At 41.0% G+C, this 19,211-nt stretch overlaps 1 protein-coding gene across 6 annotated transcripts in view; it reads left to right on the top strand.

Moving 5' to 3' along the window:
* The window catches only part of PDE5A (phosphodiesterase 5A), a 95,789-nt gene that overhangs the window by 11,643 nt on the left and 64,935 nt on the right, over positions 1–19,211 (top strand). For all 6 annotated transcript variants that reach the window (XM_074993384.1, XM_074993386.1, XM_074993385.1 and 3 more), the window contains exons 2-3: positions 4,969–5,557; positions 8,399–8,488. In XM_074993384.1, coding sequence (XP_074849485.1) covers positions 4,969–5,557; positions 8,399–8,488 — 679 coding nt within the window. The remainder of the gene's footprint in view (positions 1–4,968; positions 5,558–8,398; positions 8,489–19,211) is intronic.

The following is a 19,211-nucleotide window of genomic DNA, read 5'->3' on the forward strand; positions in this document are numbered from 1 at the left end:
AGTCATTCTGAAAAAAGCAATTTGATAAAGACTAATTATTAGGCCTAACTTGGAAAAACTGTCTTCAATAGCATTAGGACCAGACGCTAAAAATTAAAGCAATTTATATTGATATTGTATACCCCAGTGAGTCCAAGCTTGATTGCCTTTCTTCTGAGAGTCACAAAGTGCTTTACAGATGTTAAGGTGATCATAGTGTAACCCCTAATGACACAGCTGGTATCACTTCTATTGCTCATGTGAGGAAGGCAATTTTGATTTCTTCTTAATTCATTAAATATCATCATTTTCAAGGGGATAGATAAGTAGAATATCTGTTTTACAGATGGGTAAAATGGAATATATGGTGATGAAGCCACTCTTGTAAGGCCACACAGTGAGTTCTGTGGATGAGAGCTATTAGTGGGGAACAGTATAGTTTGTGGGATGGAATACTTGACCAGGAGTGCTCATTTTTACTCCTAGATCTCCCCTGGCTTGCTGTGTGGTCCAGGACCAGTCAATTCTCCTCTGTTTCCCCTTCCACCCACTTTCTGTCCTTGTCTATTTAACTTGGAAGCTCTTTGGCACAGGGACTGTTTCTCATTATTGTACAGCACCTAACATAGTGAGGCCCTGATTTCAGATGAGACATCTAGGGCTGCTGTAGTACAAATAATAAATGTAGTTCTCTACAAATGAACATACGTACTCAGGAGTATATAATATTCCCAAAAACATTTTATTCCCTATTTTCAAAAGTAATAACCCTCAGCCTCTCCTCCTCCTCCTCCAAAAAAAAAAAACCTATCAAAGGCTGCATCTATAATACAGTCCCCTTTTGAAAGTGGAATGCAAATGAGGCAAATCAGAAATGTGACATAAGTGCTGATTTACATGTCTTGCGCTTCATTTGTATAATAGCAATTTCGAAAGAGAGTCTTTAGAAAGAAAAACAGTAGTGTAGATGGGGTTCTTTCGAAAACGGGATTTGATTTCAAAAGAAGCCTTCTTCCTAATTCCAAAACAGAGTGCCTGTTATTTTGGAAAAACATTTTGAAATAACGGGCACATGCCAAAGACACATATACCTTCATATCCTGAAATAGCTCTGCTGTGTAGACATAGTCTAGGTGTCTGATACTGTTAGACATTACTTTTATGGCTTATCATATGCTGAGAAAATTGTTTTGTCATGCACGGCTAAATGGAAAATGGTGCTGTAAAAGTGAAAACAAGTCAAGTCAATCCTCTGATTTTTAAAATGTATTACAATGACTCTGTTCTACATTTCAGCCAAAACAGAATTTTAGTTCTTCCACCCATACATTTACAGTGCACTCAGATCACATATTCTGACTTTTCTTTACAACTAGGAAGGCTAGACATTATTTTTGTTTAATGAAAGCTGAGGTTTTTAGGTGATTGCTATCTCCAGGAGTGGAGCTAAGGCTTAAAGAAAAATACTGAATATCGCAAGTCTCGTGCTCAAATTGCAAGAGTTGGGAACAATGATTTTAATCCGGGGCACTCACAGTCATCTTATACAACTATTTATTTAATAATCACCTGTTTAGTTCCTCAGGGTATGTTTGTGACCATTTCCTTCTTTTTTTCCTTCTGAAAAATTTCCCTTTTCCTCCTTCAGTAAGGAGAACGATTAGATGTTGGCATCTTATTTTGTCTCTTATCCAAACAGCTTGCAGGATGAGTTTGCTGACATGCCTCTTGCAAAATATGATTTCATGTATTTCTAGGGTACAGATTCTCCCCTCCTACATCTTAACATTATCTGTGGGAGCGCAGCATATTAAGTGCTTTAAAGAAGTACTTGTTAAAATCAGTTTTATGATAAGGTATTGATCATTCCTCCCCTTGACATAGTTTTTCATATGAAAAATGTTATTTCATAAACCACTTGGATTGGACTAGATTGCTTTGAAGAGGAACTGTGATACTGTAATAAAGACAGATTATTAGGAATCTGTATTAAATAAGCTCAGATGTTACTTCCTAATTTTTAAAATGTGTAATCTGCAGTCACATTGCTCCTTTTACTAGACAGGTATTCACTCATAGACCCACCACATTTTAAGTCTATCCTTACTCAGTGAATCAGTTTTTAATACTGCATCCATGTACTTCGTAGTCCCAGTCAGGATATCAAGTTATACATCGTTGCTGAAACCTTTGCAAGGCAAGACAAATATACTTCTTTTTCAGGTTATAGCTCACCACATAATAGTGATAATATTTATTGTTTTGAGGTATAGTTGATATAAATGACTTTAGGGACTAATCAATCAAGTTCAACAATCCCTTACAGCTTTGTGTTTTACAATGCAGTGGAGACTCTCTGATAAACATGGAATATGTATACACAGAGTTATTAATATTTAATGTATGCAAATACTCATAACTAGAGCTGATTGAATACTTTCCTAGGAAACTTTTTTTCCATCTAAATGGTTTCTTAGGTCTGGGATGGAATATTCTGTGAAAGAGTCCCACCCCAGAACAGCAGTGGTTGGTTTCTTGGTCTTTCTCTTTCATTCTGATGTGGAGCAGAACCATATTCTGAAACCTCTGAACGTTTTTTGTAACAGAATTCTTGCTTTCGAGCACATCTCACTGGTAGCATATCACTGACCAGCTAATGGGATTCATTCTGCTCTCAGTCAGCTGCACCTTTGAAGGTGTGCAATGCTTCTTCTATGGTATGCCGAGAAAAGAACAAAATCCCAAATTTGGGATATGACCTCTGACCTCTCTGTCAAGGCTACCAAAAGACCAGACACTTTGACTGATTTTTTTTCAGCTGTCCAGGTTGCCCACACATTACGTGATTTGCAAAAATTATATTCTTTGAGCTGGTCATGGACAGTATGCCGCCTCCACTTGAGAAAAATGATCATCAGCTGTGATTGCAAAATTCTATGTTTCTGATTTTAGCCAAGAAAGTTTTGATAAATGTTCATTGAGTACACGATTTAATAATTTAATTTCGGATACGATGCATGTTTTTGTAAGTAGAGGGGCTGGTGACTGTCTTACTGTGTACATACCTTGGGGAATCCCCTAGAGACACAGGGCAGCCATGTGGCCTTCCTGATGTCCCTTACGTTAAAATGATAAATCTAAATAGTGTCGCCACATTTGAGGGTCATTGCTTGCAAAAAGCATGCATGTGCTCTACCATCAGACTGTGATTGCCACATCTCCCCAAAGAACATACTGCACAGTATTTACTGAGGTAAATACGTTTATTTCAAGATTTTCAAACCAACTCCTTTTTATAATATTATGGTCCTTGTTTGGTAAAGTTCTCATGTGTACTTCATGTTTTTCATTATAAAAGTGAAAAAATCATTCAAAGGGTTCTAAGTAAAGGCCTGGTCCTGCTACTTGGTAGTTTAGATATGTGGTTCCTTGCAGGAGTGGTCCTTTGGGCCGTAACTCTGTTCTAAGGATTCCCATGTTATCTACCCCAAGTTCTCATTGCTGTCTCTCAGTCTAGTACCGCAAGTTCTGTTTCCAGAATTTTGTTTGTTCTGTCAGCTTTTCAGTTTCCAAGGAAGCTTTTCCACTCTACCCTGACAAATTGGCAGTCATTGCTGTACCATCTGTATGAGATAAAGTTCTGTACAAACTGGACCTTATAATATTGTTACTGAATTTCAAAAGCAGTTCTTTTAGAAACAGGGATACTGGATAATGTGCCAACAGCTCAGTATTCACAGAGGGTGTGGGGAAGGGAAACTCTGATTAAACTACCAGTATGTATGGTACATGTGTCCCAAATTTTATACCCTACCTCTATTGCTCCATTAATGACACTAATCAAATGAGTAGAATAATGCGCATTCATAGTGTTTCTAAGACCCTGACTTTAGTGAGTGACCAAGGCACAAGCATGTAGTGGAAGTTCATTATATAGTTAAGAAGTGGCATATGGGTATACAGTTAAAGACTGTATCAAAATGAATATGTTCAAGGGGTAAAATTAAGGTGGCATGTTCAAACTAAACTTGGTCTACTTTTGAGTACTTAACTGTTCGAGCTTCGGAAACAATGGTTGCATGAGTAGGGACCATGTAAGGGAGTAACAGTCTGAACACTTTAGGATCTAATCAGGCACCGTTGAGATTGATGGGAGCTCAACTTTTGAATATTAATTATCCAACCAAAATTGGATGACAAATGTTTAAATGTATTGGTCAAAATCACAGCTGACCAAGCTTTTTTGATCGAAAATTCTTTTTGTTGAAAAATGGCCTTTAAGTGAAAATTTTCACACGTTGAATTTTTCTCATGAGTTGATGAAAGCTTGGATGTTCTCCCCTGCCCCCAGAAAACTGTGGAAAAAAGAATAATGTTGTTTTGCGTAAAGATTTGTAGCATTTAGGGTTAGTGAGTCTCATTACTGTTTCATGTACAAATGAGGGATTCTTTCCCCCATGCAGTGTGTTGTGCATAGTGTGTATGTAGGGAAAGGGATCGTGTGATATGTTTGGGGTGTTTTGGTTTGGAGTTGCCTTTTCTTTTTTGGTGTCTTTTTCTGAAGTGTTAGGGATGACCACATCTGGAGATAGGCCATTGGGCAGGGTCGGTGGGGGTTGGAGAAGTCCAGGCCAGAGAAGGCATGCCCCAGCCAAACCCTTTTACCTGCCTAGTGAGTCTGTCTTGATTGGTGGTGTTGTGGTTTTTTTTGTTTTTTTTTTTAATGGTTTTGTGAGAAGCAATCCCATTCCAGGCACACCCTATTTTCCTGGCACAATCCAACCTTTATTTTTCTTTAAGATATGATAAGAGGAAGCTGTAAACAGAATTTGATGGTCCTAGCTCCTATCATTTTAGGAGGAATTCTTGAACAGATAGACAAACTCTTTCAAATATATAGCAGACTGTGTAAAAGGGCTGGTCCCCTTAAATAATTATCACTTGGAGATTAGCACATAATGTTTATTACCATTCACTTCTGCTTTACAGAGAAATGGTCAATGCATGGTTTGCTGAGAGAGTTCATACCATCCCGGTCTGCAAGGAAGGAACCAAAAACCACAGTGAAGATTGCTCTTGTCCTGCTCATCAGACTACCGGAGCTGAGAGCCCCAACCTTGGGACACCAGCAAGAAAAATCTCTGCTTCTGAATTTGACAGGCCTTTAAGGCCCATCATTGTCAAGGACTCTGTCGGGACCGTGAGTTTCCTTTCTGGTGCTGAAAAAAAGGAACAGATGCCTCTGCAATCTCCAAGGATTGGGACTGATGCAGGGGATCAGTGCTCAAGACTCTTAGAACTAGTGAAAGATATTTCCAGTCACTTGGATGTTACAGCCCTTTGCCACAAAATTTTCCTGCATATCCACGAGCTTATAGCTGCTGATCGTTATTCCCTTTTCCTGGTCTGTGAGGATAGCTCCAATGAGAAGTTTCTTGTCAGCAGGCTGTTCGATGTTGCCGAAGGTTCCACCTTGGAAGAAGCTTCAAACAACTGCATTCGCTTGGAATGGAACAAGGGGATTGTGGGACATGTAGCAGCTTTGGGTCAGCCTTTGAACATCAAGAATGCATATGAGGTAAGTGTGCAAATTTTGTGTAAGTAAAAAGAGGCCAGATCCTCAGCTAGTATAATACAGTGAACTCTTGAATATCCAGCAGCCCCAGGTCTGGGAACTTGCCACATATTCCAGTATGCTCTGGGTGGGGAGCCATGCCGTGTGGGGATCCACTGTGGGCAGCTCACGCATGGCTGCATGGGGAGCCACTGTGGGTGGGGCACTATATGGGGAACTACTCTGGCCGGCTTGTGCCTGGGCACGAGCTGCTCTGGACTGGGGCACCACACCATCTGGTGAGCCACTCTGGCTGGCTCCTGCATTGCAAGTCACTTTGGGCAGGGCACCGCGTGCGGAGCCACTCTGGGTGGTTTGTGCATAGCCATGCTGCGTGTCTGTCTGGGCGGGGCACTGTGCCTTGTGTTGAGCCACTCTGGGAGGCAGGCATGGGGTGGGAGAGCAGAGGAACCACCAGCCACTCACACATGGGATAGAATGCTGGTTAACTGAGAAGTTTGGGTATTTGAATACCAGATAAAACAGAGTTTAGCGTATATGCACTTCATTGGATCCAGATGGGTTCACACTAACAGAATTTGGCTTCAAATGGCTCTAAATATATGTGCATTTAGCTACAGATGATGTTTGTGGAATGCATTTGAAAAAAAGTGGTGGACATTTGAGGGCAAGGGTCAAGGTTTCATAATGGTTTTAACTGGGTCTCTCTTTTTCCACCCATCTTAATTTGCATTTGCAATTCAGCAAGTAGGGTATGTATATGACAAAGCAGGCTAAATTATGGGGTAAATAATTGCTTGCACTTTTGAAAAATAAATGTGGGCCAATACATGAAAATCTGCTTCTAAGAACTGTATAAAATCGAAGGCTGCGTAACTGGACATAATGGGATGAAACTGAACAAAGGAAAACGTAGGCTGACTGTCAGGAAATAAGCCTCATAACAAGCTGGAAAAATTTTTTCCAACCAAAATGGTAAAACCCCTATTTTAATAATTTAAGCTTATACTCCTGGTTGTTCTGTCTATCTTGTAATAAACAATCCTGCCTGATAAAGCCTATTTTGTGCATTCAGAGTTAGGGACAAGGGAAGGGTTCCCAAATGAAAAGGGGGGAAAAAAAAAAGACTAGAGTTGTTGGTCATCCCAACCACCTCCTGAGTGGATTTTTTTTCTACAGCAATACGTGGAGGGGTAATTACAGTCTGCTTTAATAGTCATCATAGATGAAGACTGTCATAGGCCAAAATCCAGAAAAATACATCATGTGTTTTGCCTTAAGCACATGAGATCAGTTGGAATATTCATGTTCTTAAAAATAAGTACATAATTTAAATATTTTTCCTGGATCAGGCTCCTTGTACTGAACTTTAAAAGGGAGATTTCTAATTCACCCAGATTTGATTTCACGAACATTTTGCCATAATTTAGTTAGAGGAAAAAAAAATAAAACCAGTATGATAAACCATTTAAGGAAAAAAGCTCAGATGAAAAGGAACAAGAATGAAACTCATTTAATAATTTGTGCTTGTTGTACTTATATAAATTTTTGGCAGTCTGTGCTAATTCTCATTGGTCTATAGGTAAATATAAGGGAAATGTGTTTTACTCATGGTACATAGTCGCCGACCTATAATACAAGCAGGTCTACACTTAAACACAGTTATGTTACAGAATGTGAAATTAGGATTAAGGCTGGGATTCAAAGGAGCCTCATTAAATTTCAGTAGTATTAGGCTACCTAACTCCCTTATACACCTCTGAAAATCCCAGCCTGGATGACTGTATCTTTTTGGTTACAGCAAAAATATTATATTGCCAATGGAGTCATTTTCAGTGTTTCTTTTTGCAGTAATAACAGGGGTTTTATACATACACAGTACAAATCAGATTTTATATGGAGTGTTTCTTTTTCTTCTGGCCATCTGACCTATGCCTTACACTTAAGACCGTTCTTCCTGCACAAGCACTAGACTTTCCCAAAGCTGTGTTGTGAGAAATCCAGGACAAAAGTTCTTTCTTTTCAGTTCCTGTCCTAGAGCATATTCTTACAAATGCTGTAATACTTAGTTTGCCAGCTACCTATTAGGCTGATTGCATTGAATGACTAATCAAATAAGCGGTAAGAATTTGTTCCAGTTGTAGATGACTATTTTTCGGTACCTTAGAAATAAACCTAATGAGAGCTTCAGTCAGTTTTTAGAAAATGATTATTTTTGCATTAAACCTGCTTTCTGAAGCACATGGGATTGACTTTTCATGGAGCGTAGGAGAGAGACTTAGGAAAGCTCGGGAGCCTGTCACACTCTTCCAGCTAATGTTTTCAACACTGAAAAGAAAAATAAAGTACATTTCATATATTTTTGCTGTATATTTCATAAAAGCCCATTCTTCATATTTTTTTCTCTTATGGGGTATTGTTGATTTTAATCACAAAATGGAAATACTACTCCTATTAATAAAACATACTTAGCCAGGCCTGCCTGTCTTTTTGGTGTCTTGAACATTTCCTCTGAGAACAAAAGATATACTAAAATTGGTTATGCAGAAATATACAGCTGAACAAACAGCTTTTCCTCAGCATACTGCATTTTCTGACACTTGCATTTATCCACAAGCGTTTTATATTCTTCATAAGCAGTTTGTTTTCTACAGTATTGCTCGAAATTCACTGTCAGTAATTTATATTTACATAGTCATTGGCTCATAATGGAAACATTGTGTGAGTAACAGTAAAGACAAATGTGGTAATTCCCCAAGGGGCCTGTAAACTGAGAAATTAAAAAAAAAAAAAAGACATTCTTTGAGGGAAGATACTTAATTCCACTTTTTTTTCCCCCATCAGGATCCCCGATTCAATGCAGAAGTTGACCAAATCACAGGGTACAAGACACAAAGTATTCTTTGTATGCCAATAAAGAACCACAGAGAAGAGGTAAGCTGCAGCACCTGGACCATCATATACAATAGTGTTTGTAGCGCTGTTAACTTTTTTTAAATGTTTTTCAACAGTACATCATGATTATACAGTAGAAGAAAATTAGAAACCATGTTTTTATATCATTCTGTGGAATATAGTTTCATTTCTTCTACTTAACTGATGTTAACCAGAGTTATTAGAACAGCTTACTCATAGCTATTTTTTAAAAATTGTGTTTATATTTCCAGTTACAAAAGGATTCTGCTTTCCTTATACACCAAAAACTCTCAGTTCACTTAAGTAAAATCACTATGGCTGTGGCCACACTTGGCCAGACTTTCAAAAGGGCCATGCTAATGGCCAAATCGGAGGATACTAATGAGGCGCTGAAATGAATATTCAGCCCCTCATTAGCATGTTGCTGGCCACAGCACTTTGAAAGTGCTGTGTTTCGCTCACACACGGCTCATCTACATGTGGGTCCTTTTCAAAAGGACTCCGCAGACTTTGAAATCAGCTGTTAGGAATAAGGGCATTTCGAAGTCTGGGGGGTCCTTTTGAAAAGGACCCCTGTGTAGATGAGCCACGCGTGAGCGAAATGCGGCACTTTCGAAGTGCCACGGCTGGCAGCATGCTAATGAGGGGCTGAATATTCATTTCAGCACCTCATTAGTACCCTCAATTTGGCTATATAGCATGGCCCTTTTGAAATTTTGGCCAAGTGTGGACACAGCCTTGGAGCTCTGTATATGGAAGAAGCACAGGAGCAAGTAGTAAAAATAAATGAAATTCTTCTGAACTTTTTTAACATACGCATGATAAACAGCTATATTTAAATACGTATCATACATACCAGTAGTGCCCAGTAACTTTAGACCTAATTACAGGCTCACTGATTGTCCCATCCATTATAATAAGTTATGAGGAGGGACTTACCTTATTTTGAAGGCATCTTTTCTGAGTTAAAGGAGTTCTTTAAAGGTTTTACTGTATCTTTTTTCACAATCCATATAAATCTTATCTTTAAATGACATTTTTAGGCGATTATACAATGGTGACCATTACATTCTACCAAACACCTTGCAAGTTTAAGATACAGAGTAAAGGCTCTTTTTCATAGACCCAGAACAAGATTTTCAAAATTATGTACTGCAAGTTTGGCACCCATGTTCACTCTTTAGGTGCCCAGATAAAAATTGTGTGATTCAGAGAACGTGCGCATCCACAGCCCATATTACCCTTACTAGATTTACAGTGAGATGCATGCTATTAGAATCTGGTCCTCAGGTTCTCTGAACAGCTCTTCCCTCCAATCCTGTGTCACTTCTCACAGCAACACTCCATTAAGTTCTGGTTCTGCTATAACTAGAATCAAAAAAGTTTTTTGTCAAGGCCTTCAAACCATACACAAAGTAGGCCTCTATTTGGTGACAACATGTAGAACCATATCAAGAGGACATTAGAAAATGAGAAATTAAGTGAGGAATGTCATCAAGCTGAAAAAAAAACACCATTAGCCATTTGAGTGGCATGAGCCGGCCTTCCCTCTGACATTCATGTAGTTCAGGAGTGATTCCAATTAAACCAGTGCAACTATAGGTTTCCTTTAAGGATGTGTCTAGATTGCCAAGAACTGTCTGCAAAATATATGCAAATTGCACAGTGCATTTGCATATCTCCTGTCCACCATTCTGTCGGGAGACGCTTTTCTGACATTTGGCCTATCTACATGCAGCCAAATTTTGGGGAAAAAACCCCCTGAGCTATCCCTCCTTTCTCGTGGAATGAGATGCATAGAGATGTCAACAGAACATTCACGACCAGCAGATCTCTTTTGAGAGATCTGCAGTCTGGACGCATATCTGTTGACAAAGAAGCCTGCAGCCTAGTCATAGCCTAAGGAACAAAAAAATCATTTTTGCATTTTTATGTATTGCTAATAACTGTAAGAGCTGCTTGAAACTAGAAGACATAAGATTCAACTTTACTATTGTCCATCCTTTTTATGATGTTGGCACAGCACAATGACCAAGAAGTGCCCCAGAAATTTTCAGACAGGGATTTCTTGTCCACTAATTTTTCCTCTTTCAACAAAGTTCACAGTTCATATTGTTAAAATGACTGACTGCAAAAACTGATTTTGAAAGTACCATTTTCCCTTTTTTTTTTTTTTTTTTTAAACCCCTCCACTCTCCTTGTGCTGTTGTGTTGTAAGAGACAGATCTTGTCTTGAGTTATCTCATTCATTTGGTTCTGCTGGTCCTAGCTGACCCAGTGATTAAATGTGGGATCTCTCTTTCCTTTTCTGCATCTGATTTCTGTTTCCATTTTTTCCCCACTGCTCCAGTCTTGTAAGGACACTATTTCAAATTTACAACCCACCACCTCAGGGTGCTTGTGCTTTTGATATTGTTCTCCCAGTCAGATGTTGCTTCCACTTCAGAGTGCCTCTCTGTGTGTTAGTTGGCCACAGCTGCAACTGGCCATGAGCAAACAGAATGCCGTGGGCAGTTATGTCTGGCTGGGAGAAGGGTGATGGTTGTGTGATTGAAGCAGGATGGAGGGTCTATGTTTTGTCCAGATCACATGTTTTGTGTGTGTGCATTGGAAAAACACAAGAATGCTATAAACTAAGGACTTGGAATCATAAATTACAAGACATATTTCAGCTGGCTGCAATAGATGGGTGCTTACTTCTGACTCTGGCCAGACATGAGCAAGAATTAAGTACAAACACCCTTTGCTCATATACACTAGCACAGACTTATTGGGCTGAATGAATCCGTAACAGGAAATTTGCAAATCCTGGGGGAAAAAAAACTTAACTGGGTTTCTAAGTGCAACAAATGGGTAGATTAACAAATTGGAAAAGGCTAAATGGGGAGGGCAGAAATGATGCTTTACTCCTATATGTTGTAAACTGGAGGATCTAAACTATGAAATTTGTGTTAGGGGACTCTTTTTTATTTTATTTTAAAATCTCTTCCCAGAAGGTTTTCATCACACTCACTGTAATGCTCTGCTGATGCTTTTCTGGAATGATATGTAATTCAGTGAGTAAATTACCATTGACTTTCAGCCATTTTTTCTGTTAAAAGCAACCTCCCCCAACCCCCACAAAATAACCCATCTTCCTCCGTGCCCCCCCACCCCACACCTAAAAACAGCCCAAGCCTCTGTAGTAATATAGTATCCAGAATCTAGGGAAAACTGCCCTAGTCCAGAATTTCACTGGTCACAGTCCAGATATATAGCTACATAAGTCTGAGACACATCTGAAAGTAAATGGTTAGAGAGAAAAGAAGGTCTTTTCTGCTTTGAAATTTGGCCCCTTGTTTTGTTATTTTAAAAGCAAAAAGTTAGCGTTTGAACTGCAGAAATATTGTGGTTGAATATCAAACTTCAAGGCCAGGTGGAGAATGAAGTAGAGATTAAAAATAGGCTCCAATATGTTTAGACTACCGTGTGGAACCTGAGCTTAAAGAGCTCAGTTTAAAATGACAACGAGGAGTAAGCTCTTCCAGGAGCAGATCCCATTGAGAAGGACTAATAAATCTGTTGTGATCTTAACAACAAAAAGCACCAATATGCAACAGCAAGAACCTCAGTACGTCATACAAAGACTGGAAGCAGATGTGTTAACAACAAAAAGTAAACTTGCAAAGCTTCTCTCCTACTTAATTCTAGGTGAAAGAGCCAATAGAAATTGGGCATATCAGGCCCAGGACTGGAAAACACCGCTGTATGTATTCTTCAGACTCAGAGCAGTGAGAGAGTTACGCAGGGCTAGCTCTATTTTCTACAAGCTCCTATTTTCCCCAGGAAGAATTACAGATGCAAGCTGGCCATGCTTTGAACAGGACTTGAAAGGGTTTGAAGCAGGTTCTGATATCTGCAGGCCACTGCTGCACAATCTCTGGTAACTAAATGGAGCCTCTGTCCCATTCTGCCTGAAAAACATTGCCCCATAGTTTGTTTTGGCGTTTCAGAATATGCCATCTGATGTTTATAACTATTTAAAAAAATCAAGAAGGAAGAAGGATGAGAAACCTGACTCTGACTTTACAAAAGGGAAAACAAACTACTACCATGAGAGAATCAATTTCTGACTATTTTTGTATTTAAAACTGTCACACAGTAATTGCATGGCAACTGGTGCCTTCTGGTTTTTTAGTTCTGGCAATTCTCTAATAATAGCTCCATAACTTATAGTCTCTTAGTTTATGAAACCGCCACTCCGACTATGAAATGTAAGAGAAAACACACAGCTCTCAAACTGAGTGAATTCTTAAAATCAATGGTTCAGCGACCACCAGAAAAACGTTGGCATTAGCCAACTGTTACCATACGATTATGGTTATTTCTTGTTCTAGTTATAAAGGGAAACTGGCATCTGTGGGCCACAGGTGTAGCTCTGGGACCTAATTATTATCAGTTCAGTATTACTGTGCATTTCCAGGAAGCAGGAATGTTTAAAATACTTCCCTTCCGCTAAGTTGATAGTTCATGCATTCTGGAGTCATAGCACAGCCTTCCAACATTTTTAATGTACCAAGAGCTCTCATCACTGCAGGAGAGAAGCCTACATCTGTATTTCAAGGGCTTACATTTGTAGTGTTCCCCACATGCACCTCCTCCAACCCAACAAGCTATAAAAACTCCAGGGGGATTGAAAATTATTTACCAGAGCACCACTCCAGACAGCTCCAGCTGATTTTTAAGCCCTGTGTATTCCTGGGTATATGTGCTGTTCCACATCAGCCACGATCCAACAAATAACTTAAACACATGCTTAACAATGAAGCCAATAAGACTACTGGCCTGCTGAAAGTTCAGCATGTGTTTAAGTGCTTTCTTTGATGGAGGGCCTGATGTTTGTTTGGCTCTGCGCTCAAGAATTAAGCAGGGTCTTTCTCTGCATTTAGTTCAATGAAGTAAGATACTGCTCAGCATGAGTAAGGGCAGCAGAATTGGATTTTGTGTGTTCTGGTCCCAGGAAGGGAGTATGGGATAACTAGAGATTTCATTTGTGACCTTGGACAAAATCACTTCTCCTTTTTGATCTTCACCTGTAAAATGAGAATAACAACACTGTTCTACTTCAGAAGAGTGTTTTAAGTGTAAAGTATGCATTGTATTGTACATGCAAATTATAATTTATCATGTGCTAACGGCAGTGGACCAGCAAACAAATACTTGGTAACCCAAGATTTCATGATTCATTAGCAAGACAGCCCCCACCGCTGGGCCACCAGGACTCTGGGCCGGATTGTGAAAATGCTCTGGCCAGAGGCCATGAGCTTGTGACCCCGAGCAAGAGAGAACAGCAGCAGGGCAGCTCAGAACCTTGTTCTCTACTGCCTGCATACACTGAGTCTCTAGAAGATGTTTTTCACCCCCAGCTAGAGCTTTAATCATCTACAACTCATGGATGCCCAAGAAATACCGGTGTCACTGATTTGCCCTCAGGCACAATTATGCTGAAGTGAGTGGGTTGCAGTAGCATTGGTTTTGGATAGATTCACAGATCTGAAAATGGACTACCAAAATTGTCTACTGTAGTTGTCATCTCTACTTCTCAACACTTCTCCATCTATTTTTTCAGACTTGTATAGGATCTGTAGCAGGGCTTCTCGTGCTCCTGGGCCCCCGGCCCCTGTTTTGTCCATAAACTCAATGGAGAGCACTCCAGTTCCAGGCACCCATGCTTGTATTATGTGTGAAAGTCCACCACCTCCTATATACAGTTGATCATAGAAATCCCGCTGGTTACCCAGCAACAGGGGAGCAGAGCCTTCCATGCCCTGGCTCCTCCCCTTCCTCTCTGTCTTTCCCCTTTCCTATGCTCTTAGCTATAACCCCCTCTGTTCCAGGCTCTCAGTTGCCAGCAATCAGGCCTGGGTTTGATCAGCCAATGCCTATAACCCTTGTTGGTCAGGGCTGCCGTGACAGAGCTCTGGCTCAGGCTCTCTGGCCAGTAGTCTGTCACAGATCATTGTAAAGATGGCTTCATAGAAATGTCTTGTAGCACTGCAGAATCAATGGTGTTTTTGTGGAATTTTGCAATAGAATTCCAGGTTAAATTCATAGTTGGTTTAGAAATCAGAGAATTCTCTATTAAATCCTGTAGACTAGCTAGAGTAACATTATATTTTTGGTTTCACCCTTATTAATTGTATGTGGGATTTTCCCATGTGGGAGCTCTGAGCTGACTTAACTGAGGTACCCCTCCCAAGCTCTGAGCCAAAGTACAGGAGACTTAACTTCCTGCTGGCCTGCTAGGTGAATGAATCATTCTGGCAGTGATTACTACAATTGTTTTGGCTTATTTAATTTCATTTTTATTTTTCCCTGGTCTTCTGACCCTGGGAAGCACTTCCCAACAAATCAAGAATGCTGTGTTTTTTCATAACAGCTACTTTTGTTGTTGCTGCTGTCTTGCTGACTTTTATTTTTTGTAAGGCTTAGCTGAGTGCATTAGTGACAATCATTGTGGGAAAGTGGTTCTTACCTCCCTTCTGCAACGTAGACATAGTTGTCTTTTTGCCTTGATGTTGACATTGCCTAATGAGCATCTGTACATGTTGACACTCCAGTAGTTAGCTAAGACACATTATGTTGAAGAAGATAGGAAATGAAAGTAGTTAGTTAGTTAGTTAAAAGCTGGAGTCTATAAACAAATGAGCAGGACTGCATACTGTCATGGCCATGAATCACACTCAGCCTCTGCAGTAGTAACAGAGACTCGAAAGCTGTGCTAGTCTATATACTATGAAAACAAAAAAGCAGTCCAGTAGCACTTCAGAGACTAACAAAATAATTTATTAGGTGATGAGCTTTCATGGGACAGACCCACTTCTTCAGATCATAGCCATACCAGAAGGAGCAAAGTCTAAAAATCATACAGGCCATAATTTCATATGGGTTGGATCCAGTGTTCCCTGTAAGCTCAGCACTTGGGGGTGGGGGAGGGAGGGGTGGAGAGTGTGCCATCCGGGAGAGATTCAGTTGCTGTCCAGTGCTCACTGCATCCAGAGCTGTCGGCATATGGTTCTTCTGGTGATGCACATTCCCAGGTGCCTTGGTGCACATAACATTTGCTCTGCCTTGGACAGAAAAAAAAATTGGCAGGAACCTTGGTTGGATTCCTTCTTTTTTAAATGGGTGTTGTTTTTAACTCCTTTCACCATTATTTGGCACAGTAAGTCATCTTTCTCAGCAAGGGGCAACCTAGGCTAGTGAGTGGGCCCCATGAGTGGCCCTCATTCATCTCAGTGGGTCGCAAGATTGTCATAACAAAAACAGTCTCCCGGGATAGGGCGGTTTTGCTACCTCTGCTTGTCTACCTAGATTTGCAGATGTGGTGACTGAACCATAGCAATCCTTTGATTGGATGCAGAAGAAGTGCACAGCTCTGTGTTTTGTGCAATCAGCATGCACCTTACTTCACGTGCCCTTGCTTTGAGAGTGTGTCATTTAGTAATACTGACAGGAAAGAAAACGTATGTGGACGAAAACCAGCAGAATCTGACAACCTTGTGCCTGGGCAACGGCAAGCCAACTGTCTCATGGGCCACATGGGCTACGTCTACACGTGCACGCTACATTGAAATAGCTTATTTCGATGTAGCGACATCGAAATAAGCTATTTAGATGAATAACGTCTACACGTCCTCCAGGGCTGGCAATGTCGACGTTCAGCTTCGACGTTGGGCAGCACCACATCGAAATCGGCGCTGCGAGGGAACGTCTACACGCCAAAGTAGCACACATCGAAATAAGGGTGCCAGGAATAACTGCAGACAGGGTCACAGGGCAGACTCAACAGCAAGCCACTCCCTTAAAGGGCCCCTCCCAGACACAGTTGCACTAAACAACACAAGATCCACAGAGCCGACAACTGGTTGCAGACCCTGTGCATGCAGCATGGATCCCCAGCTGCCGCAGCAGCAGCCAGAAGCCCTGGGCTAAGGGCTGCTGCCCATGGTGACCATAGAGCCCCGCAGGGGCTGGAGAGAAAGTGTCTCTCAACCCCTCAGCTGATGGCCGCCATGGCAGACCCTGCTATTTCGATGTTGCGGGACGCGGATCGTCTACACGTGCCCTACTTCGACGTTCAACTTCGAAGTAGGGCGCTATTCCCATCCCCTCATGGGGTTAGTGACTTCGACGTCTCGCCGCCTAATGTCGATTTCAACTTCGAAATAGCGCCCAACAGGTGTAGCCGTGACGGGCGCTATTTCGAAGTTGGTGCCGCTACTTCGAAGTAGCGTGCACGTGTAGACACGGCCATGTACAGCTGCCCAGATCTTTCTTTTGGGCTGGGTTGATTGACTCCGTAAGTGTTCTCAGAATGCAAAGCATGTTCTGAAAGTCAGCAAAAAGGAAATGACTGAAAGAGGGCACTGGCTGTCTTTAAATTAGACTTGAGGGCTGAGTGTGCAAAAAATGCAGCAAGAAGCAATCCAGGTAAAATAAAATTCAGAACACAGCCATCATCGTTGAAGAAATGTTTGCTGTGTTCCAGGAGATCCTAAGGGGTTGCACTGCCAGTGGTAGGGAGAGGAATCAGCTGTCCATTTCAAACAGTTAATGACTGTAGTGGTCTCTGACAATTAAAGGATTTCTCGCTCTCTAAGGCTTGGTCTATACTAGGCAGGTAAGTCTATTGAAGGTACACAATGCCAGCTATGGCAGCTGTGTAGCTAAAATCAACATGTCTGCAATCAACTTACCTGGTTGTCCTCACTGAGGGAGGTTGATGGGAGAAAGTATTTCTCCCGTTGACCTCTCTTACTCCTTGAGATGGAGAGGAGTGCAGAGGTTGATTGTCGACCGCAGATAGTTGATTTTGAATGTCTCTACCAGATGTGGGAAACTGAGCTCCGAAATTTCACTCCTGAAAGAGTCGATGTTCCTCGTAGCAGAGACAAGACCTAACTTGAATCAGGCCTTATGAAAGGGGAAAACTGATACTCCTGGAGCCAAAAGCCCTTTATCTTCGGGACATTAGGCACTTCCCCATGCTGTGTGCTATCATTGGGTGGGTGAAATGAAGTGGAAGGCTGGTGTTGCCTTATTTATTTATTGGTCTTCCTTCTGTGATTGGTGACCAGGGAGCTAGCTGAATCACTGCAATTCTGAAGTTGCATTTGTTTGTAGTGTCGGGTTGTCTCCTATAAACTGGATAGACATACCAAAACAAACAGCCTTTGGTACCATAGGAGTCTTTCAGTTGATTTTGATAGCTTTTCAGGACCTTAGTTACCCCTCACCCCCCCTAATACACAGACATGTTCTTTATCTCCCTCTGCCAGATTCTGGCCCCAGCTCCTACATGCTGCTCTAGTAACATGTGAGGGGGCTGCAACAACTTGGGGGGACAATTCCCCTTATATAGGAGCCTCGTAAGTTTGCACATGCAGTCCTGTACTTCCCTCTCTCATCACCACAGCGTAAGGGCGGTGCTGGGCTTCAAAAGGAAATAATTAGTGCTCAGCATTGCAGCCCATTGGCAACCATAGAGTGGCCCATCATAAATGAGAGGCCTCCATAAATTGCCAGTTATTTCAGTACTAAATTCTTTCCTGCCCAGTTCTGCCTATCATCTTCCATCCTCGCTTGCTGAGCCCCATCTCCTTCACTGCCAGGGCTCTGGGAATACAAAAGTACATGGATCAGAGGGGTAGCATGTTAGTCTGTATCTTTGAGAACAACAAAGATGATTGCTCCATGCTTAGGCTGCAAAATGTTAGTCTATAAGGTGCCACAGGACATCTTGTTGTTCTCAAAAGCACATGGGATGATTTTGTGGGCAGATTTTGAAAGTAACAGGAAAATGAAAAAATAGCTAACTTGACTCCTGTTGCTAACCTATTCAGCATTCAATCCAGTAACATGACACCTGCTTACTAAAGAATCAAAGAATGTAGACTATGGGGCCTAAGCAACAAGACATTTTTTTTTCACACCATTGCAGTGTCTTCATTAGCTAAAAATGCTTGAGGGTTTGTGGATTGATAGTGTCTGCAGCACCCTTCAGACATTACAGAGAACAGTAGAGGAATTCTGTGGAACCCAGATATGTAAATCTGTTGGTTAGGTGTATTGTGCATTCTGCCAATATACATGCACTTAAGACAGGCTTCCTATGTTTTGTGTTCATGGACTCATAGATTTCAAGGCCAGAAGAGACCATTGTGACCATCTAGTTTGGTCTCTTGTAGCATGCAGGACATAGCACTTCCCAAAATAATTCCTAGGGCAGATCCTCTAGTAGCATATATCTGGAATCATCATTACAATCACTTTGGGGCTGGGTTTCCATCAGGTTTAGACTAGACTAGCTCCTTTAAAGTCAGTGGAGCAAAACGAAATTACCCTAGCTGAAATCTGACCTATTTTCATTGTATGATATGTTGCAAGGAAAAAATGTTGATGTTTTGGTTTTATATAATGCTTAGATCTCTAAAATACGGTTTCTATAATCTTCATGGCTTGTGTGCTGTAATATGAAGTACAGTTGTCCTAGTTACTCTAGACACTTGAGTTTTATGACTCTTCTAATTGCCTGCCAGTAGGAACATTTCTTAGTTTGGCTAAGAGCCTTATCCATCTGATTTTTTTCTCATTACTGTCACTGGGCCAAATCTTATTGAAATTAATACGGTTTGTTAGAATTTATACCAAAATGTCAGTGAGGTCACAATCTGCTTGTGTTTTACGTAGAAATGGCAAA

This window comes from Carettochelys insculpta, chromosome 4 (genome assembly GCF_033958435.1).
Source record: "Carettochelys insculpta isolate YL-2023 chromosome 4, ASM3395843v1, whole genome shotgun sequence".
Lineage (NCBI taxonomy): Eukaryota > Metazoa > Chordata > Testudines > Carettochelyidae > Carettochelys > Carettochelys insculpta.